General features: G+C 46.1%; 2 protein-coding genes across 2 annotated transcripts; one reads left to right on the top strand and one right to left on the bottom strand.

The window, feature by feature from the left end:
- Positions 1–917: 917 nt before the first annotated feature.
- On the bottom strand, positions 918–16075 carry LOC129355506 (uncharacterized protein C18orf63-like). The gene is given in 16 exon segments (XM_055025109.1): positions 918–1925; positions 2468–2551; positions 2643–3467; positions 5844–6030; positions 6185–6267; positions 6401–6497; positions 8329–8359; positions 8362–8440; positions 8511–8587; positions 8666–8707; positions 9424–9535; positions 11680–11736; positions 13859–13937; positions 14020–14116; positions 14119–14179; positions 16012–16075. Coding segments are annotated over 15 exon segments (2004 nt in total). The 5' UTR covers positions 14150–14179; positions 16012–16075; the 3' UTR covers positions 918–1802.
- LOC129355504 (cytochrome b5-like) lies at positions 16032–19781 on the top strand. The gene is given in 5 exon segments (XM_055025107.1): positions 16032–16306; positions 16308–16383; positions 18913–19041; positions 19593–19656; positions 19755–19781. Coding segments are annotated over 5 exon segments (330 nt in total). The 5' UTR covers positions 16032–16247; the 3' UTR covers positions 19757–19781.
- Positions 19782–25071: the final 5290 nt, after the last annotated feature.

A 25071-nucleotide genomic window follows, 5' to 3' on the forward strand; every position in this document is an offset into this window, starting at 1 on the left:
AAACAGCAGCTTATGTGAATTATTCTGTTTCTATGAGATGAAGTTATTAATAGATTTTCTATAATATCTGTTCTGTTAAACAGGATCCAGCAGTGAACTAGAACAATATTATTAATAATATTAATTAATTTAAACAGAAACAATCTGCTGCGTCTCATTTTCTTATGAATATAATTCAATCTTGGCTGTTTTAATGACCCGCAACGTTTGCTTTTTCTGCTGTGTGATTCTGCATGACATTCTTTTCTCCGGTGGTTCCTGTAGTTTGCGGGTCGGATCCGGATCTCTGCAGAACCTCGGCTTCATGCTCTGTGATTTATGAGTTTGGATCGTCTCGGTGAAAACCCGACCGTTTCTCTGGTCGTAAATCTCTCGGTTCGTTTCTGTCCTCAAACAGAAGCGTCTTTGTTCTGGTCTGGACCGGCGCCGATCCGACCCGGTTCCCTCTGTCAGCGTTCTGGGTCGGAACCGACGGGTTCGCTGCATGTCTGAAGAAAATCTTCAGTAGAATCAGTGGGCAGAGAATCTAGACGTTTTAATCAAGGTGATTATTAATGTTTGTAATCAATAGTTTTATTTATTGATTCCTTCCATTCCATCTGTTTGAATGGTTCATCTGCATGAATCCACAGCGGGTCAAAACTTTACATACAGGTCCGTTTCTCCTCTGCAGGAAGTTGATCCTCCATCTGGAGCTTTTTGGATTCATCAGGAAGTTTTTACCGCTTTGAGTTTTTGCTTTTTAGGGTTTTGTCCCTCCCTGGATGCCATACTCACTTCATTCCTCAGTTTGAGATTCTTGGCTCCTGGTTCTGCTCTCTGGTTTCGTCTCACCTGGTTCTCCTGCCCATTTATCACCTCCCAGCCGCTGGAAAGCAGCCAGTTGCTTCCCCTCGCTGTGGATCCCATCATTATCCTCCATGTTTTATTGATTCCTAGCAGATGTTCTCCAGTTCCTGACGTCTAATTCTTTCACTAATTATTCTCACCAATTTCCATTTCCTGTCTACTTTTGGTCCAACAGAACCAAAAGCAGTCCAGAGTTTAGAGTTAAATCTCAGAACCGTCACGTTTTCCATCTGATATTTCAGTTGTCAGATAAAATTAAATTAATAAATATTATTGTACAATCATGAACACAAAACAAGAAACTTCAGTTTAAATATGTAATAAATACAAAACAGAAAAAACTTTCACAAAACAGGATTTTTATAACTTACAGGTTTCATTTTGTAACCAACTTTAGGAAAGTAAAACTCTTTCAAAACGCTGAATATGCGATAAATGTCCCTGAAACTAAAAAAATAGTTTTAAAAATGTAACCAGGAACTTTTAAGCTCAATAAATATTTAAACAAATGCAAAAACATTCTGAACATTTAGCAGAAAATTTAGCTTAAAAAACAGATTTTATAAAAACTTAAAGCTTTTTTGTAGCTGAAAATGATAAAACTTGTTTAGGAACAAATGAATCTCCTGTTAAACCTCAATTTATTTTAATTAAAAACCAATACAAAATAAATAATAATCTACAAAACTACTTTTAAAATAAACCCAAAAATGAATATTAATGTTTGCAATCAAAATAAAACTAAAACAAATAAAGAGAAAAAATAATAATTAAAAAATGCTATACATTTCTTTTTTTAATAACAAATACAGCGAGAATAAATGAATAAAATAACAAAGAAATAATATAAATGTGCTGTCTTAAATGAAACCAACTAAATCTTCCCAGCAGGACAGCAGCTGCTGGGTGATTTTACCGTTTTGTGATTGGCTGTGGCGCCGTCCAATCAGGGCTCAGGCCTCGGCCAGGCAGCCTATCACCTTCATCATCAGCTCCTCCTTCCTCAGCTTGGAGCTCACAGGGATTCCTCTGTTCCTGAGCCACAGCAGCAGGGAGCGGCCGCTGAGCCCGGCCCACTGGGAGGGAGGGAGAGAGGGAGCCGTGAGGTCATGAGGTCATGAGGCAGCGCTGACGTCAGCGCTGACATCACACTACAACCTCATGTTGATATTAACGTTCAGCGAGCCGCCGCCGGATCGTCCATCACTGTCTATCACTTTGGGATTAATAAAGTATTTAAAATTTGTAGCCGCAGCGCAGAGGCCTTCTGTCGCTGTTCATCACTCTAACACAATGCGATACCTCACCCTGAGGTGTTTAGAACATGCAGTTTACTGGAGCTAACTGCGCTAAATGTTTTCCACGTTAGCAGGAAAGCTAAGCGCTAAGCTAAAGTTAGCTCTAATGTTGATTGGGTTTTAGCTTTCATTGGAGTTTTTAAATCAGTTTTTCCTGCAGAACCGGGTTGTCTAGCAAAACTAGGTCGATCTGCAGAACGGGTCGGTCTACAGAATTGGGTCGTCTGCAGAACCGGGTCGTCTGCAGAACCGGGTCGGTCTACAGAATTGGGTCGTCTGCAGAACCGGGTCGTCTGCAGAACCGGGTCGGTCCGTCTCACCTGGTTGCTTCTGGCCATTTTCTCCACGTCTTCCTCTAGAACTTTGGACTTGTTGGGTTTCTCTTGCAGCTCGAAGGCGACCGTCTGGACAGAACAAAACAAACATCTTAAGGTTCTAACAAAATGATGCCATTAAATTCCTTCTAGAACCAGAACCAGAACTTTCTGGACCAACCTTCCTGCTGCTGGCGGCGGTCTCCCTCTGATACCGGGTCGGTTCTGGCTCGGTGCTGCCTTCAGGCCCGGCCTCTCTGCTGGTCTTCATGATGGTTCTGGGGACGACGGTTTTGGGTCCTGCTGCCTTCCAGCAGTTGGCGGCCCGTTCGGGTCGGACCGTCCCAGAGGTTCTGCTGGGTTTGGGTTTGGTTCTGGGTGGGAGGATGACGGCGGCTTTCGCCTTGAACATCGGGCTGAGGCTGGAGATCCGGGTGACCCTGGACTGACCCGACGGCGGGGAAACGGCGGCGCTCCGGCTTTTGGGGCGGCGGGCGAAGCGAGGGACGAGGCGAGGAGGAGGAGGGAGGGGCGCGGCGGAGGAAGAGGAGGAGGAAGGTGTGACCTGTGACCCGGCAGGAAGCGGCAGGGTGAGTCTGCGTTTGTCCTCCGTTCCTCCGTTCCGCCGGTTCTGGACTCGCAGAAGAGCCACGCTGAGCCGGCGGGTCGGGTCGTTGTTCCTGAAGATGGGAACCAGTTTGGGAGGCGGGTTCACTGGGACCGGACTGGGCTGAGGAAGAGGAGGGAGGGATGAAGCCGGCTGGAAGTGTTGGGAGAAAGAGGAAACGGGCAGGGAGCGGTCCGACTGGTCCTGGTTCTGACTGGAGGACGGGTGGGCCGACCGGTCCTCTGGACGGCGCCACAGCCAGTTCCCAGATCTGCTTCCTGGAAGAGCGCCGCCCTGCTGGGACAGGGGGACCCAGGCGGGCGGGTCCGCCCGGCAGGACGGCGCCTGCTGGGACAGAACCGGCCCGGTGGTCAGGTTGATCTGGTCCCAACTCAGAACCTGAGGAAGGAAACGACTCTTCGTGATCACCTGGAGGTTCAGGTCTTTATGGAATCAGCATCACACCTGAAAACAACCAATAGGGTCAAAGCTGGGCGGATTAATGCTCCTCTCATAGAGGAAACTATTAGAAGTGCTTTGGTTCCTCCTGGTGGTCGGAGTGTGAACTACACCTGGGTCACAATGCTGATAAACTCCATAAATAATCTTAACCAGGTTGTTTGGGACCAAAACCCAAAAAGTTACTTCTGATTTTGAAGTTAGAAATGGAAATGAGTAAAACTAGTAATAAAAATAAATATGTAAAATTTAGGTATAATTTTAGAAAACATTATTTCATTCTTTCCATGTACTTTGATTATGGAGATCTGAATCAAATGATTACTAAATAAATACATACTAGGGCTCTGCAATAGGCCCTGGATATACTGTCACTGTTAGCTGTATTTTAAAAACCATGGTGATGAAAATGAAATGGCTGTTCGATAATGTTCTGATTCAATAACAAAAACAGAGAAGCATCAATAATTAACATACTGAGAATGAAAAGTCTGTTTCATTCCCTAAGTGCCTGGTGTGTCTGATTAGCATCACAGCTAAATTACACTGATGGTGGCTGAAATGTTTACATTTATAATCTCTAACATTTCATTGAGAATGTTCTAATGTTTCTAATTATGAATTTATTCTGAGGCTTTCAGACATTTTAATGAAAGGAGACGGAGGTGAAAATGTTGTGACCTTTGACCTTGTTCCACATGGAGTAAATATTTTCTAGATGTTGCTGTTTTCCAGAACATCTGGTTGCTACAAACATCAGAGCTGAGGTTAAACTGAAACATGTGCAGGTCTGTGCAAGTGATTCTGGTCGGTACTGGGTCGCCCAGATACGGAGAAAACATTTAAATGTAACTACGGACAACAGAGACTGAAACTCATTTAACAGAGAAATAGGAAGAGAAAGACAACAATAGTCTGATAAAAATAATAGTACAGCTGATTTTAAGTGCCTTCTTTTAATGAGGACAAAAGAAAAAGTGCAATCATTTCTTCCGCTCAGCTTCACCTTCCAGGCTGAAAACCAGCAGAAATTTCCACCTTTGAAGTGAGAATGAAACGCCTGAGCTCAGATGGAGCTGGGCTGAGCGGCATGAATATTTTAGCCCGACTCTGTGGGAGCTGAACTCGTCTCTACAGAGTTTCTGACGGCCTTCTCCCTCCTCTTACACTCTGGATGAAGGATGGCTTTAATTTCAGCAGCTTGATGCTCAACCTGCAGGAAGATCTGCAGCTGCTTTACGGCGCCTGGCTGCTGCTGAGAAACGCTTTTATTACGGCGCATAAAGAAGAATATTCTGCATTAAAATGAGGATTCAGTCAATTCTTCACCAAACCTCATGAGGAGAAGCTTCTTTCACTCCACTGACGTCAGGAATGTTAATTCAGGAGATGCAGAGAAAGAAGTTTCGCTGCTCTGAGGTTGTTAAACTGTCTGAAGGTTTTATTGGCTGGAAACGCGCAAATAATCACATTTCCTGCAGCTCCACGCTCAGCAGGGAGGATACAGGAAGCTACAGGAATGGCTGGGAAATAAAACCACTTCTATTCTCACGGTTAGGAGACACGACCTCCATCTATTTACATCATAAACATTCAGATTAATAAATTACTGAAATTATTTCTCCCTTTTTGTTTCAACTTCCTGGTTCTTCCACAAGAGGGCAGTACAGTAACAGCTGCTCTAATTTCACAATGCGAATCATTTTCATCCACAACAATTAGAGGATGCAGCAAACAAGCTGCATCATTTATTTATTTATTATGTCATTTGCATAGCATTATTATTTCTGTTTTGCTAGAGAGAATGTTATTAATCATAATTGTTATTGTTTATTTTAGGATAAACTATCAGCTGTAGCTGGTTTTGCAGTTTGAAAGTTGTTTATTTTCTGTTTGTCTTGTTTTCTGAACATGGCATCCTTCCTCTCCTCCTATTGGCCGCTGCTTGAGCAGCTGTGAGCGCGCTCAGTAGGCGCTGACAACCAGGAAGAACCTGAATTAGTTTACTGTTGTTGACAAAAAAAAAACATTTTTTTCCCTGCAGTTGTTCAGAACTGAAGCAACAAAAAACCTTTTTGAACAAATTAAAATGATGAAGAATACAAAGAAAGAAACTTACTGGTAAAACAAACAAAAAGAATATTTAGTTTTATGTTTCTCAAATGTCTGAAACCTGAAGAAAGAAACATGAATTTATCTAAGAATTTAAAAAGTTTGATTTTAAATTTAAATTTTCTTTCAAAACCTTTTATTTTTCTATATTTCCTGGGAAATAACTTTATGTGTGACTGAACCGAGCAGCGCTGCAGTTCCTACCTGCATGGAGGCAGCGGTGGTCAGGCCGGCCGCGGGGTAACTGGGTTTACTGGTCAGACGGGTCGGGAAGCCGCACACGTTCTGCAGCCGCTCTCTGCTGTCGGCCAGGAAGCGGGCCAGCGCCCCCTGCAGGTCGCCCCCGGGGCAGCGCTGCACAGGCTGCAGGCGGATGCAGCTGAGAGGGTAACTGAGCGGCGGGATGGAAGGAACGACGTTTGGTAATAACAACAATAATAATAATGACAGAAATAAAGTGCTTTAATAACCAGTGATATCTAGTTGAGGGTTTCTATGCTCTGCTGCTCTGTGCAGCTTCTAGGCACTGAATCTACGTTGGATACGTGAAGAGTTTCTCTCCCACCGGCCTGAAGTAGACGCTGCAGTAGACTCCGCCCCCCTCCAGCTCCGGCAGCCAGTAGCCGTACTGGGGATCAAAACCAACAACCACTGGGTTGATTCCAGTGGCTGGAATCAACCCAGTGGTTTGTGGAACCAGTCTGGTTCCACAGAAAGGCAGAGCGAGGTTCTGACAGTGCGGGCCGGGTCGGGCGCGGTACCAGGCGGTTCCAGTGGTTCTGAAGGTCTCCGTAGGTCTTGAAGGGTCCGTCTCTGGGCAGCTGGCGGCTGATGCTGATGATCTGACCCTTCTTCATGCTGCACAGAAAAACAGCCATGAACTCACAGAGCAGCGGCTCCACCTGCTGGCCAGAGGATCACATTACAACAGCAGGACGGAAATGAATAGTTTAGAAAACCTGATTAAAAACTTTTAGTCATAAATCAGGATTTCTGTTAATATTCTGATTGATCCTCATAATGAAGTGATTTAGTTCTAATTGATCCTCATAAAACAAAGTGATTAGTTTCTAATTGATCCTCATAATAAAGTGATTAGTTTCTGATTGATCCTCATAATGAAGTGATTAGTTTCTAATTGATCCTCATAAAAGTGATTAGTTTCTGATTGACCCTCATAATAAAGTGATTAGTTTCTGATTGATCCTCATAATAAAGTGATTAGTTTCTGATTGATCCTCATAATGAAGTGATTAGTTTCTGATTGATCCTCATAATAAAGTGATTAGTTTCTAATTGATCCTCATAATAAAGTGATTAGTTTCTGATTGACCCTCATAATAAAGTGATTAGTTTCTAATTCCTCATAATAAAGTGATTAGTTTCTAATTGATTCTCATAATAAAGTGATTAGTTTCTAATTGATCCTCATAATAAAGTGATTAGTTTCTAATTGATCCTCATAATAAAGTGATTAGTTTCTAATTGATCCTCATAATAAAGTAATTAGTTTCTAATTGATCCTCATAATAAAGTGATTAGTTTCTAATTGATCCTCATAATAAAGTGATTAGTTTCTAATTGATCCTCATAATAAAGTGATTAGTTTCTGATTGACCCTCATAATAAAGTGATTAGTTTCTAATTGATCCTCATAATAAAGTGATTAGTTTCTAATTGATCCTCATAATAAAGTGATTAGTTTCTAATTGATCCTCATAACAAAGTGATTAGTTTCTAATTGATCCTCATAACAAAGTGATTAGTTTCTGATTGATCCTCATAACAAAGTGATTAGTTTCTAATTGATCCTCATAACAAAGTGATTAGTTTCTGATTGACCCTCATAATAAAGTGATTAGTTTCTAATTGATCCTCATAACAAAGTGATTAGTTTCTGATTGACCCTCATAACAAAGTGATTAGTTTCTAATTGATCCTCATAATAAAGTGATTAGTTTCTGATTGACCCTCATAACAAAGTGATTAGTTTCTGATTGACCCTCATAACAAAGTGATTAGTTTCTGATTGACCCTCATAACAAAGTGATTAGTTTCTGATTGACCCTCATAAAGTGATTAGTTTCTAATTGATCCTCATAACAAAGTGATTAGTTTCTGATTGATCCTCATAACAAAGTGATTAGTTTCTAATTGATCCTCATAACAAAGTGATTAGTTTCTGATTGACCCTCATAATAAAGTGATTAGTTTCTAATTGATCCTCATAATAAAGTGATTAGTTTCTGATTGATCCTCATAATAAAGTGATTAGTTTCTGATTGATCCTCATAATAAAGTGATTAGTTTCTAATTGATCCTCATAACAAAGTGATTAGTTTCTGATTGACCCTCATAATAAAGTGATTAGTTTCTGATTGATCCTCATAATAAAGTGATTAGTTTCTAATTGATCTCATAACAAAGTGATTAGTTTTCTGATTGACCTCATAATAAAGTGATTAGTTTCTAATTGACCCTCATAACAAAGTGATTAGTTTCTAATTGATCCTCATAACAAAGTGATTAGTTTCTAATTGATCCTCATAATAAAGTGATTAGTTTCTGATTGATCCTCATAACAAAGTGATTAGTTTCTGATTGATCCTCATAACAAAGTGATTAGTTTTTGTCCTGGCTCTGACGCTCTGTCAGGTCCAGGACTGTCCACCGGGTGGCGCCGACCCACCTGGGGAGGACGTGGCACCAGATGGGTCCCCTATGGAGGACAGGTCCAGGATGAAGTCCGGGTCGCTGCAGAACCTCTGGAGTACCGGCGCCAGCAGCCCGAGGTCATCCAGCTGAGACAGAGAACAGACATGTTCTGGTTCTGGTTCCGGTCGGCCCGCTGCGCCCCTCTGGGCCTCCTACCGTTGGCGGCGGCGTTCTCACAGCGCTGGCTTCAATGCTGAGGCTCAGCCGACCACCACTGGTGTTCATCTCCAGACCTGAACCAGAACCAGAACCGTTAGCTTTACCGGGCCGGCAGAACCCGATGCTGCAGAGGAGCAGGAAGCAGAACGTACTGACGGCGCTGAGCGTCCCCCGCCGGGTCAGGAAGTCTGCCCCTGCAAACAGGACCAGGTCAACCCGATTCAATCAAACTTTAATAGTTTTGATTATTGATCCATAATTTTTCTGAACAGCATCCAGTCTGGATCTGGTACCGGAACCAGCATGACCCAATATGCTCTCTCTTGTCATGAAGACGCTTGAACAGCAGCACAGCTAGCTTTAGCATAACAAACCGCTGACCTTTGACCCCTGAACAAACCAGACAAAGATGGAGATGGTAACTATAGCAACAAGCATGGAGGTGGCAGAATCATCCTGTGGGACAATAAATATATTATTTATTTTATTTATTGTTTTTAAACATTATTTCTAGTTTATTCCATATTAATTATATTTACTTTATTCTATTTGCTTTAATAGATCTAATTGATCTGCAGGTTGTTTATTTATCTATTTAATGTTTAAAAAATCTGTTGATGTTTTATCATCGTCATCATTTTATAATAAACTTCAAATTAATTTAATTAGTTATTTATACATTTTTAGATTCTGATTTTATTTTATTACTTTTTTTATTTTGATATGTATTACAGTAACAATACATTTATTTTTATTTAAAAAGATATATTTATTTTTTACATAAATATATTTTGACAGAAAACTATCTTGTCAAGAAATAAACTTGATATGAATAAATATTCTTGTGGCGTTTTTTCAGGGCTGAAGCTGATTGGTTGAACCCTGAGGGGGCGTGGCCTGCTCTGCCTACCTGAGATCAGGTAAAGTCCTGCTTTGTTCCAGCGGGGAGTCAAACGGCTGATCAGAGAGTAAGAGAGGCAGCACTGCAGGTCGCCAGGAAACACCGTGTGGGGAACGCCCAGCTGCACACACACACACAGATAAACACACACTGATAAACACACACTGATAAACACACACACAGATAAACACACACTGATAAACACACACAGATAAACACACACAGATAAACACACACACTGATAAACACACTGATAAACACACACACTGATAAACACACACACAGATAAACACACACACTGATAAACACACACACTGATAAACACACACACTGATAAACACACAGATAAACACACACACTGATAAACACACACAGATAAACACACACACTGATAAACACACACTGATAAACACACAGATAAACACACACTGATAAACACACACACTGATAAACACACACACAGATAAACACACACTGATAAACACACACAGATAAACACACACACTGATAAACACACACTATAAACACACACAATAAACACACACTGATAAACACACACACACTGATAAACACACACTGATAAACACACACTGATAAACACACACACAGATAAACACACAGATAACACACACTGATAAAACACTGATAAACACACACTGATAAACACACACTGATAAACACACACTGATAAACACACACAGATAAACACACACTGATAAACACACACTAATAAACACACACAGATAAACACACTGATAAACACACACTGATAAACACACACTGATAACACACACTGATAAACACACACTGATAAACACACACTGATAAACACACACACTGATAAACACACACAGATAAACACACACTGATAAACACACACTGATAAACACACACACAGATAAACACACACTAATAACACACACTGATAAACACACACAGATAAACACACACTGATAAACACACACTGATAAACACACACACTGATAAACACACTGATAAACACACACACTGATAAACACACACTGATAAACACACACTGATAAACACACACTGATAAACACACACTAATAAACACACACTGATAAACACACACAGATAAACACACACTGATAAACACACACTGATAAACACACACACAGATAAACACACACTGATAAACACACACTGATAAACACACACTGATAAACACACTGATAAACACACACTAATAAACACACACTGATAAACACACACAGATAAACACACACTGATAACACACACTGATAAACACACACACTGATAAACACACACACTGATAAACACACTGATAAACACACACTGATAAACACACAGATAAACACACACACTGATAAACACACACTGATAAACACACACACAGATAAACACACACTGATAAACACACACTGATAAACACACACTGATAAACACACTGATAAACACACACTGATAAACACACACTGATAAACACACACACAGATAAACACACACTAATAAACACACACTGATAAACACACACTGATAAACACACACACAGATAAACACACACACTGATAAACACACACTGATAAACACACACTAATAAACACACTGATAAACACACACACTGATAAACACACACACTGATAAACACACACTGATAAACACACACACAGATAAACACACACTGATAAACACACACTGATAAACACACACACTGATAAACACACACACAGATAAACACACACTGATAAACACACACTGATAAACACACACTGATAAACACACACTGATAAACACACACACAGATAAACACACACACTGATAAACACACTGATAAACACACACACTGATAAACACACACTGATACACACACTAATACACACACTGATAAACACACACAGATAAACACACACTGATAAACACACACACTGATAAACACACACTGATAAACACACACTGATAAACACACACTGATAAACACACACTGATACACACACTGATAAACACACACTGATAAACACACACTGATACACACACTGATAAACACACACTGATACACACACTGATAAACACACACTGATAAACACACACTGATAAACACACACTGATACACACACTGATAAACACACACTGATAAACACACACTGATAAACACACACACAGATAAACACACACTGATAAACACACACTGATAAACACACACACTGATAAACACACATTAAAACGCACACACAGTCAGGTGACCCCTGCTGGCTGCAGACAGTAACTACAGCAGTCTGATCTCACCTGCAGACGGTTTCTGATGGCGAAGGCCTGAAGGACGCCGCGCTGCAGGAAGTGGACCTGACATGGAGGAACGGGTCAACAACCAACACAGCAACATGCTGTGTTGCAACATGCAGCAGCAACATACAACATGCAACATGCAGCAGCAACATACAACATGCAACATGCAGCAGCAACATACAACATGCAACATGCAGCAGCAACATGCAACAGCAACATGCAGCAGCAACATACAACATGCAACATGCAGCAGCAACATACAACATGCAACATGCAGCAGCAACATGCAACAGCAACATGCAACAGCAACATGCAGCAGCAACATACAACATGCAACATGCAACAGCAACATGCAACAGCAACATGCAGCAGCAACATACAACATGCAACATGCAGCAGCAACATGCAACGCAACATGCAGCAGCAACATGAAGCAGCAACATACAACATGCAGCAGCAACATGCAACAGCAACATGCAGCAGCAACATACAACATGCAACATGCAGCAGCAACATACAACATGCAACATGCAGCAGCAACATGCAACAGCAACATGCAGCAGCAACATACAACATGCAACATGCAGCAGCAACATACAACATGCAACATGCAGCAGCAACATGCAACAGCAACATGCAACAGCAACATGCAGCAGCAACATACAACATGCAACATGCAACAGCAACATGCAACAGCAACATGCAGCAGCAACATACAACATGCAACATGCAGCAGCAACATGCAACAGCAACATGCAGCAGCAACATGAAGCAGCAACATACAACATGCAGCAGCAACATGCAACAGCAACATGCAGCAGCAACATACAACATGCAACATGCAGCAGCAACATACAACATGCAACATGCAGCAGCAAACATACAACATGCAACATGCAGCAGCAACATGCAACAGCAACATGCAGCAGCAACATGAAGCAGCAACATACAACATGCAACATGCAGCAGCAACATACAACATGCAACATGCAGCAGCAACATACAACATGCAACATGCAGCAGCAACATACAACAGCAACATGCAGCAGCAACATGAAGCAGCAACATACAACATGCAACATGCAGCAGCAACATACAACATGCAACATGCAGCAGCAACATACAACATGCAACATGCAGCAGCAACATACAGCAACATGCAGCAGCAACATGCAGCAGCAACATGAAGCAGCAACATGCAGCAGCAACATGCAGCAGCAACATACAACATGCAACATGCAGCAGCAACATGCAACAGCAACATGAAGCAGCAACATGAATCATCAGAAGTTGGACATTGAGGTTAAAAAGCTTCGCTCTGAGCCAACAGCAGTGACCTTCAGCAGGGTCGTTCTGAAGGCTGCTGCTCTTCACTCCGTCCTGGTTTCTTGCTGAACTTTCACTGACTGTCTGATGAGAACAGAACCGACTGGACTGAACGGGTCAGACTGCTGCAGGCAGTCTGGCCAGTTAGTTTGGGTTTCCCTTCATCAGCAGCTGGTTTTACTTTCTAGAAACAACATTAACTAAAGTCTTTGAAATGTGAACTTTCTCTAATCATTTTAATGATTAGGGATGATTACTAGAATCGTTTTCTGTTTTCAGTCACAGAGGCAAGCTGCAGCTGCTGCAGTGGCGCATGCTGCAACTGCTGCAGCGGCGCATGCAGGTAGCGTGTGAGCAGACGGGGTGGCGTGCAAAGTTTCCATGACAATCATTCATGTTTCCTGTCAGCCTCACAATGTCTCAATCTCCAGATCTGTGGAACAAGAAGCTTCCTGCTGCAGCAGAACTCGGCCTGAAGTTTACATCTTCATTCATCGCATTTACTTATTTACATGATAATTATCCTTGGTCTGGTACCTACATGTTATTTAATATATATAATCATTATTTACTAGTATTAGTAGTAGTATTTTATTGGATTTCTAGAATTATTATTAGCTGTAGTTTTTATTATGGGAGTTATTTAGTTATTACCATTATTTTATGTTTTTTTATTATGTTTTACAGTTTTTATGCTGTTCAACCTTAATATTCAGCTCGAATGATTTATATTTAGACCAAATTATGTCTGATCTGAATGAAAAGGTTACCAAATTTCCATCCATTTTCTAACATGATGTTTAACAATATAATGCTGCTTATTGATGCCAACAAACGGTGCGGTGAGTCTCACAGACATGACTGCAGTGACGTCAGTGATGGAGTCCAGAGCAGGACAGGCCAGGACGTCCGAGTGCAGCAGCACCAGCTCCCTGTGGAGACAACATGGCGGACAACATGGCGGACATCTTCAGCCTCTCTCAGCTGGAAGCAGGCGATGTTTCCGGTGTTTACCTGCAGGTCCTGATCTGGTTGGTCCTGGGCTCCTGCTGCTCTTCCTCCTGCGGACTCAGCGTGACGCAAACCAACTGCGTCATATCCGGAAGTCCGAGAAGAACAAAGACTTGGGCCCGACGCCGCTCATCCTGCTGACGCGACGCTTTTTACATAAACTCTGCTTTTAAATCAAATTCAAACTTATAACATAGATGGATTACAACTTCTGTATTGTAAAACCAAAAGTTTGTGTCAAAATTAAAACTATTTCGTGGCACATACAGAATAAAAGATGCTACAAAGACATCAGCAAAAACAACCATGGTGGGAATATGATAAAAATAAAACATTATGACACATTTATAACTAAACACACAGCAACAAAAACATCTGTTAAAGAGTTAAAAGTCTGAAACTTTTCCTCACCTCTTGACCCCTGACCTGGTTAAATCAAGCTAACTCAGCTGGACTCAGTTTAGCCTCGGTTTTTCTGTCTAAAATAGTAAATTCACATCTAATCTTTAAGGTTTTCACATCTGTCTTCTATAAAAACTATTAAATTCAAAGCACTAGTCCAAAATATATGAAAATTATTCCAATTTGGTTAAAAATCTCAAACACCTTCGCTCCAAAGATGGGGAACACAAAGGACGAGTCTGCACTCCTCTTTTCATCCATTGTGACTTTTTCTGTTTTTAGTTCAGGTTATTTTATATAAATTCGCTCAAATATATTAAAAAGATGATGCTGTACTCCTCTATAACCTTTACTTACACTCATGTGGCTGTTGTCAGTATTTTGGGTAAGTCTGGTTGATTGTCTCTTCTACCACAGTGTAGACAATCTTTGTAATATAGACCAGCTTTGAGTTTGTGGGGCGCGTGTTTCCCGCCGGAGACTTCCAGAAGTTAAATCAAAGCTGGTCTATTGGACAGGAAGCTCTGCTGTTAACAGTTTAGAAGCTGCTAATGTCCAGAGGAAATCCACATTAAAGCAGCTCTGGCAGCACCAGCGGGTAACTCAACACGTATTACGTGAGTGCGTGAGATAAGCCAATCCTTGCGTGAGAAGTGGTTTCCTTGAAAACTGTTGAACTTTGGTGAACTTTGCCTGCTTTGCCCCAGTCTTCGCCCACAGCTGGGCGATGACTGGTGAGAACCAATCAGCGACTCGCTTTGTTAACGATATGAAAATGGAGAGCCAATGAGAGTACGAGAATAACTTTGAGGGCGGTACCAACCGTGCAAGGTTCTGTTTGGTGCCTTGAAGTAGCCTTACTTGAACACAGTCGGACCGGAAGAAGACGTATTCTTTCAAAAATAAAATCTCAACATTCATCAACTGAGTCAGCAATCCGCACATAATTATTTACTGAATGGACGAATATACTTCCGTCTGGTTTCAATATAAAATATTTACATCAACACCCAACTCTAATTTTTTTTAATAAAATATGAAAAAAGGGAATAATAGACTAAGGATAACTCCAAAAAAATATTTCTTACTAAAGAGCATTCATTCATAAATGGGGAGCGGTTTGCTCAGGACCGCCTCTGGCTTCTCAGGAAAACCAACACGTTTTAATTGTGCTTTATCATATATATTTGTTTATCTTTTTATTTATTCATTTCACCTTTAAGCTTTTTAATTTTGATCTGATTAATTTATTTAATATTTATTTAAATACCTTCATAAATATGTATAGTTGTTTGCTTAAAGCACTAATTTGTAAGCTTAGAAGTCTAGTTACGTAATTTTTTTGTTTTATTTTTATTGCATGTTTTTTATTTTTTTAAATGGAATATAACTGCATATAATTACTTATTTGTGTTATCAAAATATCTTAATTTTGTTTTAATTTTAATTTTCACAATTTCAGCAATTTTATGGAATTATTTTAGTTCTTGTTTTCTTTTTTACTTTTACTATGCTTGATATTCTATCCCCTAAACTGGCTTATCAGTTTTATTTTGAAAACTCCACACGGAAGTGGTGTTACCGCGCGCTCACCTTGATCGTTGATAAGCAGTGAGCGCTGGAAGTTGGAGCGGAGTCTCTGGGGTAAATGTCGGAGTGTTTGTGCGGTCGGACTCTCCCCGGTATTACATAACCTCAGTCCGGCCGAGCAGCTTCTCCTCCCGGTTCTCCCGGTTGTCCTCCCGGTTCTCCTGGTTGTCCTCCCGGTTCTCCCCGGTTGTCCTCCCGGTTCTCCTCCCGGTTCGCTGCCGGACCAAGGTGCGACAGAGATGGGTGAGAAGCAGGAGAAAAGCCCCGAAGGAGTGAAGTACTTCCGGCTGTCAGAGATTGAGGCAGAACTCCTTCAAGTCCACCTGGATCATCATCCACAACAAGGTCTATGACGTCACCAAGTTCCTGGACGAGGTGAGGAAAGTTCTGCTTCTGGTTCCGGTCACCAGCCGGAGCTTTTTCTCGGTTTGCTGCTTCACATCAGATTTGATCAGGATTAAATCTGAGAGCCGCTCAGGGCCGTAGCTCAGGATTCTGGATTTGGGGGCCCGGGGCCCCTATGGCCGCCAGGTATAAACTATTCTAGAATGTAACTTAATGAACCTGAGAAACGTTCTTATTAAATCACTGATTTATGATTATTGGGTATTTATTGTGAGCATCACATTTGTGTCCGACGTGGTGAAGCCATTTAAAAAGGCAGCTTGTTAAAACTACTGAGTCTTTGCTCTCATAAATTCATCATTTCAAATATTTTTCTTTATTCTGTTCATGTTGAGTTTAATTTTTTTCACATATTTTTAGTTTAACTTCATTTTTCACCTCTAAACTAACAAATCACAGTGAAAAAAAAGATTTAACTCTTAAAAATAACAAATACTTCTATTAAATTTAAACAATCTTTATTGAATTTAACTACCTAAAAATGTAATTTGCACATAAACATAAAGTGAATCTTTTTTTTAAATGAAGTACTTCCTGTGCCTGACAGGAAGTCCTTGTGCAAGGTAACAGTGTTGGCGGACCGACTCGGTCCAGTCAGAACCTGATCGACTTTCTTCCATGTCTGAATGTAGAAACACAACTTTACTTTGTTTAGGACACTTGGTTCATCAGCTTATGATAAAATAGTTTTTCGATCGACTCAAACCTCCAATCAGAGGATCATTAAAAACCCAGAAGAATCAAAACAATCCTGAATAAACTGTTAAAATAAGAGCACCTCACTTACTGCAGTCGTCTCCATGGTGACCAGCCGTTGGTCCCGTCAGCCAATAGAATTGCAGGTTTAATTAGCATGAAGCTGATTTGTTCAGGTCCACAGAACCAACCGGAGGTTCAGCAGCTCTTCTGTTGTCTGGTAATGGCTCCGCGTCTCCATGGTAACCGTCTATCAGGTCAGAGGTCATTATGAACTGATATTTGCTCCTGCAGGACCTTTCACTCAGAACCGGCCAGGTTGGACTTTTGTCCCGCTGTCTGTCAGAGGACAGGCTGCACAGAGGTGAGGTGGTGGGCGTGTCCTCCAGGGAGCGTCAGCGCCGGCCAGCCAATCAGGACGCTCGGTCCGGGCTCCTTCAGACCCGGTTCTGCTGAGGCCCGGTTCTGCTGAGACCCAGCTCTGCTGAGGCCCGGTTCTGCTGAGGCCCGGCTCTGCTGAGACCCAGCTCTGCTGAGGCCCGGTTCTGCTGAGGCCCGGTTCTGCTGAGGCCCGGCTCTGCTGAGGCCCGGCTGCTGAGGCCCGGTTCTGCTGAGGCCCGGTTCTGCTGCGGCCCGGCTGTGCTGAGGCCCGGTTCTGCTGAGGCCCGGCTCGTTGTCTCTGCTGCAGGCTGTAAATCATTGGCAGGGCGATCCGGCAGACTGGAGCAGGGACGAGAGATAAGAGAGAAACGCAGAGTCAGCAGAACAGACAGCCAGAACCAGAACCTAGAACCCATCCAGAACCGGACCCTGAAGGTCTTCCAGAGGTTTTTCATCTGGACTTTGTTCTTCTGGTCAAACATTTTATTTGTTTGTCCATTTTGAATCTTTCTGTTGTATCAACACAGTTTGTTCAGTTTGTTAAAGTTATTTATGTCAAACATCCATCAGAACCTCCAGAACCATCAGAACCTCCAGAACCATCAGAACACAGAAACAGTTTGAGGAAAATCATCAGATTATTGTTTGTTTCATGAAATGTTTTATTTGTCTTTGTGCTGATAATTTAAATTATTGTTTATTTTGGAAGAAAATTATTTTACACTGAGGAAGATTATGAAACCTGTTCATCAGTTGCTGCTTTTTAAAAACTTTTACATTTGTTTAAAAAATGTTTTACAGTGTAAAATATTCTGTTCACCAGTAAAAGCACCAAAACCTCAAAGTTTTTAAAAAGTAGCAACTGATGAACAGGTTTCATAATCTTCCTCAGTAATCCGGTTCTCCTCCCGAAACCGGGTCGCATCGGGTCGTTTTGGTGACAAATCTCTGAAACTGACATTTAGAAAATAAAATGTTCGACCTGATGATTATTGGTCACATTTTCAAAAACTAAAACTAAAACTGAGCCGAAAATCAGACGTTCAGGGTTTCCGTGACAACCAGAGCATTCTGGGTCCGGTTCCAGTGACGGTTCTGGTTCTGGCTCTGGTTTTGGTGCCGGTTCCAGTTCCGGTTCCGGATATGGCTCTGGCTCTGGTTCCGGTTCCAGTTCCGGCTCTGGCTCTGGCTCTGGTTCTGGTGCCGGTTCCAGTTCCGGTTCCAGTTCCGGTTCCGGTTCTGGTTCCGGTTCTGGCTCTGGTTCCGGTTCCAGTTCTGGCTCTGGCTCTGGCTCTGGTTCTGGTGCCGGTTCCAGTTCCGGTTCCAGTTCCGGTTCCGGTGACGGTTCTGGTCCGGTTCTGGTTCTGGTTCCGGTTCCAGTTCCAGTTCCGGTTCCGGTGACGGTGTGGTCCGTGTCCGCAGCATCCCGGAGGCGAGGAGGTTCTGAGGGAGCAGGCGGGGAGCAACGCCACTGAGAGCTTCGAGGACGTCGGCCATTCCACCGACGCCAGAGAAATGGCCGCCAGCCTGGTGATCGGAGAGCTGCACCCGGTCAGTGTGGGGTCATCGCCACGGCGACGCCGACATGACACCACACGACACACTGACCTTACTGTCCACCTTGACACGTCTCACTAACTGTCTGTCCACCATGACTCGTCTCACTAACTGTCTGTCCACCATGACTCGTCTCACTAACTGTCTGTCCACCTTGACTCGTCTCACTGTCTGTCCACCATGACTCGTCTCACTAACTGTCTGTCCACCATGACACGTCTCACTAACTGTCTGTCCACCTTGACTCGTCTCACTAACTGTCTGTCCACCTTGACTCGTCTCACTAACTGTCTGTCCACCTTGACTCGTCTCACTAACTGTCTGTCCACCATGACTCGTCTCACTAACTGTCTGTCCACCTTGACTCGTCTCACTAACTGTCTGTCCACCTTGACTCGTCTCACTAACTGTCTGTCCACCTTGACTCGTCTCACTAACTGTCTGTCCACCTTGACTCGTCTCACTAACTGTCTGTCCACCTTGACTCGTCTCACTAACTGTCTGTCCACCATGACTCGTCTCACTAACTGTCTGTCCGTCTGCAGGACGACCGGCACAAGATCCACAAGCCTGTGGTGAGTCTGCAGAGCCAGGGGCATCATGGGAAATGTAGGCCGCAGTGGATGGATGAGGAGCAGGAAACAGGAAGAGGATGATGATGTTTAACTCTGACCTTCATCATCACTTCTCTTCTTTGTGTTGGACAGGAAACGCTGGTTACCACGGCGAAGGAGACGGCAGGTAAACATTTGCACCAGGGGCCTCAAGGGGCTTCTGGGGGCCCTAGGGGCTTCTGGGGGCCCTAGGGGCTTCTGGGGGCCCTAGGGGCTTCTGGGGGCCTCAAGGGGCTTCTGGGGGCCCTAGGGGCTTCTGGGGCCTCAAGGGGCTTCTGGGGGCCTCAAGGGGCTTCTGGGGGCCTCAAGGGGCTTCTGGGGGCCCTAGGGGCAACTGGGGCTTCCGGGGGCCTCCAGGGGCTTCTGGGGGCCCTAGGGGCAACTGGGGGTTCTGGGGCCTCAAGGGGCTTCTGGGGGCCCTAGGGGCTTCTGGGGGCCTCAAGGGTTTCTGGGGGCCCTAGGGGCAACTGGGGTTCTGGGGGCCTCAAGGGGTTTCTGGGGGCCCTAGGGGCAACTGGGGGTTCTGGGGCCTCAAGGGCTTCTGGGGGCCCTAGGGGCAACTGGGGCTTCTGGGGGCCTCAAGGGGTTTCTGGGGCCCTAAGGGCAACTGGGGCTTCTGGGGGCCTCCAGGGGCTTCTGGGGCCCTAGGGGCTTCTGGGGCCTCAAGGGGTTTCTGGGGGCCCTAGGGGCAACTGGGGCTTCTGGGGGCCTCAAGGGGTTTCTGGGGGCCCTAAGGGCAACTGGGGCTTCTGGGGGCCTCCAGGGGCTTCTGGGGGCCCTAGGGGCTTCTGGGGGCCTCAAGGGGTTTCTGGGGGCCCTAGGGGCAACTGGGGCTTCTGGGGGCCTCAAGGGCTTCTGGGGGCCCTAGGGGCAACTGGGGCTTCTGGGGGCCTCAAGGGGCTTCTGGGGGCCCTAGGGGCAACTGGGGCTTCTGGGGGCCTCAAGGGGCTTCTGGGGGCCTCAAGGGGCTTCTGGGGGCCCTAGGGGCAACTGGGGCTTCTGGGGGCCTCAAGGGGCTTCTGGGGGCCCTAGGGGCAACTGGGGGTTCTGGGGGCCTCAAGGGGCTTCTGGGGGCCCTAGGGGCTTCTGGGGCATCAAGGGGCTTCTGGGGGCCTCAAGGGCTTCTGGGGGCCTCAAGGGGCTTCTGGGGGCCCTAGGGGCAACTGGGGCTTCCGGGGGCCTCCAGGGGCTTCTGGGGCCCTAGGGGCAACTGGGGGTTCTGGGGGCCTCAAGGGGCTTCTGGGGGCCCTAGGGCTTCTGGGGGCCTCAAGGGGTTTCTGGGGGCCCTAGGGGCTTCTGGGGGCCTCAAGGGGTTTCTGGGGGCCCTAGGGGCAACTGGGGGTTCTGGGGGCCTCAGGGGTTTCTGGGGGCCCTAGGGGCAACTGGGGGTTCTGGGGCCTCAAGGGGCTTCTGGGGGCCCTAGGGGCTTCTGGGGGCCTCAAGGGGCTTCTGGGGGCCCTAGGGGCAACTGGGGCTTCTGGGGGCCTCAAGGGGCTTCTGGGGGCCCTAGGGGCTACTGGGGCTTCTGGGGGCCTCAAGGGGCTTCTGGGGGCCCTAGGGGCTTCTGGGGGCCTCAAGGGGCTTCTGGGGGCCCTAGGGGCTTCTGGGGGCCTCAAGGGGCTTCTGGGGGCCTCAAGGGGCTTCTGGGGGCCTCAAGGGGCTTCTGGGGGCCCTAGGGGCAACTGGGGCTTCCGGGGGCCTCCAGGGGCTTCTGGGGGCCCTAGGGGCAACTGGGGGTTCTGGGGGCCTCAAGGGGCTTCTGGGGGCCCTAGGGGCTTCTGGGGGCCTCAAGGGGTTTCTGGGGGCCCTAGGGGCAACTGGGGGTTCTGGGGGCCTCAAGGGGTTTCTGGGGGCCCTAGGGGCAACTGGGGGTTCTGGGGGCCTCAAGGGGCTTCTGGGGGCCCTAGGGGCAACTGGGGCTTCTGGGGGCCTCAAGGGGTTTCTGGGGCCCTAAGGGCAACTGGGGCTTCTGGGGGCCTCCAGGGGTTCTGGGGGCCCTAGGGGCTTCTGGGGGCCTCAAGGGGTTTCTGGGGGCCCTAGGGGCAACTGGGGCTTCTGGGGGCCTCAAGGGGTTTCTGGGGGCCCTAAGGGCAACTGGGGCTTCTGGGGCCTCCAGGGGCTTCTGGGGGCCCTAGGGGCTTCTGGGGGCCTCAAGGGGTTTCTGGGGGCCCTAGGGGCAACTGGGGCTTCTGGGGGCCTCAAGGGGCTTCTGGGGGCCCTAGGGCAACTGGGGCTTCTGGGGGCCTCAAGGGGCTTCTGGGGGCCCTAGGGGCAACTGGGGCTTCTGGGGGCCTCAAGGGGCTTCTGGGGGCCCTAGGGGCTTCTGGGGGCCCTAGGGCTTCTGGGGGCCTCAAGGGGTTTCTGGGGCCCTAGGGGCAACTGGGCTTCTGGGGGCCTCAAGGGGTTTCTGGGGGCCCTAAGGGCAACTGGGGCTTCTGGGGGCCTCCAGGGGCTTCTGGGGGCCCTAGGGGCTTCTGGGGGCCTCAAGGGGTTTCTGGGGGCCCAAGGGGGAACTGGGGCTTCTGGGGGCCTCAAGGGGCTTCTGGGGGCCCTAGGGGCAACTGGGGCTTCTGGGGCCTCAAGGGCTTCTGGGGGCCCTAGGGGCAACTGGGGCTTCTGGGGGCCTCAAGGGGCTTCTGGGGCCCTAGGGGCTTCTGGGGGCCTCAAGGGGCTTCTGGGGGCCCTAGGGGCAACTGGGGCTTCTGGGGGCCTCAAGGGGCTTCTGGGGGCCCTAGGGGCTACTGGGGCTTCTGGGGGCCTCAAGGGGCTTCTGGGGGCCCTAGGGGCTTCTGGGGGCCCTAGGGGCAACTGGGGCTTCTGGGGGCCTCAAGGGGCTTCTGGGGGCCCTAGGGCAACTGGGGCTTCTGGGGGCCTCAAGGGGCTTCTGGGGGCCCTAGGGGCAACTGGGGCTTCTGGGGGCCCTAGGGGCAACAGGTGGGCATCGGTTCCCACCAGGGGCCTCCACGGGCTCTAGGGGCAACTGGGGTCTCAGGGGCCACCAGGGGCCACCAGGGGGCCAAAGCCGGTCTCCGTCTCGGTGGTTCAGTGTCTCCTGCTCCTCTCTTGCAGCTGGTGGTCCAATCTGATCATCCCCACTCTGGCAGCCGGCATCGTGACTCTGATGTACCGCATCTACACCACCGACAGCATGTGACATCATCGCCTGAGCGCTGTGATGTCATCATCCGCAGAGCCCATGGCTCCCCTGAGCGTAGAGCGGCGGTTCTAGAGCGGACGACTGGCTGCTGGGACCAGCAGCATCACGTTCCCTCAGTCTGATCTGGGACCCGCGGCTCTATGCTGCATCGCCATGGCAACTCTGAATTAACCAGAATGTAACCAGCCAATCACACGACTCTGTCCCAATGACGTCCCTAATGGCGGCCATTTCCAATCCAGACGTTCAGCAGAACCTCTTGATCTTGCACGGATGTATGATTAGTTTTTATATCTTCAGAACTGAATGTGAACCAGTTTCTGCAGCAGCAGCTACTGTTGGGTCCAGTTAGGTCCAATTGTTTCCAGTTGGGTCCAGTCTGGTTCCAGTTGGGTCCACTTGGGTCCAATTGTTTCCAGTTGGGTCCAGTCTGGTTCCAGCTTGACTCTAGGTGGGGTCCAGTTAGGTCCAATTGGTTCCAGTTTGGTCCAATTGGTTCCAGTTTGGTCCAGTCTGGTTCCAGTTTGGTCCAGTCTGGTTCTGGTGACCTCAGTCTGAAGGGTGGGTGAAACCCGACCCGCGGTGTCCTCACCAGAACCGGCTTCCCGCCTCGTTCTGCACTAAACTCTTGAACTGGACTGATGAAATTCTGACTTCATTTTTATGGAAAAAGTTTCAATCTGGCTGTAAAACCTGAGAATTTGTCCTCCATCCAGCAGGTGGAGCCCTTCAGACTGAACCGTTTTCCAGAACTTCTGGTCGATCCGGACCTGTCCAGGTTCTGTCAGAACCAGAACCCAGTGATGATGTATGAGTGCAGCTGCTTCCTAATGTAATAAAGTGATTGAGACGTTTTGCTTTGGGCTTTTATTCTGAAATCTACTCCAGGTTATTGTGGGATGGCTGGTTCTGGAGCCATCAGATGAATGCAGCTCTGCAGCGCCACCCTGTGGTGTAACAGGAACAATCTGATTATTTTATTTTGTTCAGATTCAAATGAAAGAATTAAACCCAGAACTTAAAACTCAACCAATCAGCTGGAGGTTGGTGGTCTGTTGCCGGAAGATTCCAGAAAGGAGACCGAAGAAACAAAGCTGATGTATTTTATTATTATATTAAACCAGGAACTAACTGGGACGTTTTGATGGACGACTGATGCATAAAGCTGTAAATGTGAGGGATCAAATTGAGGTTTGGGGGCCTTCTTATGGTCCGCTGGGTGATTTTCAGAGGACCCCAACTGGAGTATAATTAAAGTTAATGTAGCTGGAAGTTCAGGTTTTTAAAATAAAATAAAAATAGGTTGAAGAGAAATCGTAATTGTTTCTGAGGTTCATCTTAATCTAGAAGCAGAAACATCAGAAAGTTGAACAGAAAAAGTTTTTAAAATTGAGGCTCAGAAAATAATAAACCCCAGAAAATCAGGAAACTGTCGGTTTATTTTTTATTTTGGGGTCTTTAATAATTTTCTATGTAAATCTGATGATTTAATTTATTTTAATAACATCAACCTGATTTTAGTTTATTATTTTAACAGAAAAATATAATTTGATGTTGGCATTTTATTTAAAATAATTGTTGAGGACTTGTTTTAAACTTCATGACAAAAAGTTTGGATTGAAATGAAGTGTGTCCATCCGTCCATCATCTGCCGTTTATCCAGGTCGGTCACAGGGTCAGCAGGGTCAGTAGGGTCAGCGGGGTCAGCAGCCTAAGGATGGAGGCCCAGGCTTCCCTCTCCCAGCCTCTCCTTCCAGATCCTCCAAGGGAATCCCACGGCGTTCCCAGGCCGGCCGGGATCATGGTCCTGGTCTTCCTCTCCTCCCGGTGGACCTGAACTCCTCACAGGAGCCTCCATCATGACCAGATGCCTCAACTGGATCCTCTCCATGTGGAGGAGCAGCAGCTCTAGTCTGATCCCTCCTGGATGACTGAGCTTCTCTGTCAGGAAACCCAGCTCCCTACGTAGGAAACTCAGCTCCCTACGTAGGAAACCCAGCTCCCTACGGAGGAAACCAGCTCCCTACCCTACGGAGGAAACTCAGCTCCCTACGGAGGAAACTCAGCTCCCTACGGAGGAAACCCAGCTCCCTACGGAGGAAACCCAGCTCCCTACGGAGGAAACTCAGCTCCCTACGGAGGAAACTCAGCTCCCTACGTAGGAAACCCAGCTCCCTACAGAGGAAACCCAGCTCCCTACGGAGGAAACTCCCCTCCTACGGAGGAAACCCAGCTCCCTACGGAGGAAACCCA

This window comes from Poeciliopsis prolifica, unplaced genomic scaffold (genome assembly GCF_027474105.1).
Source record: "Poeciliopsis prolifica strain line A6 unplaced genomic scaffold, Auburn_PproV2 SCAFFOLD136, whole genome shotgun sequence".
In the NCBI taxonomy this organism is placed as follows: Eukaryota; Metazoa; Chordata; class Actinopteri; order Cyprinodontiformes; family Poeciliidae; genus Poeciliopsis; species Poeciliopsis prolifica.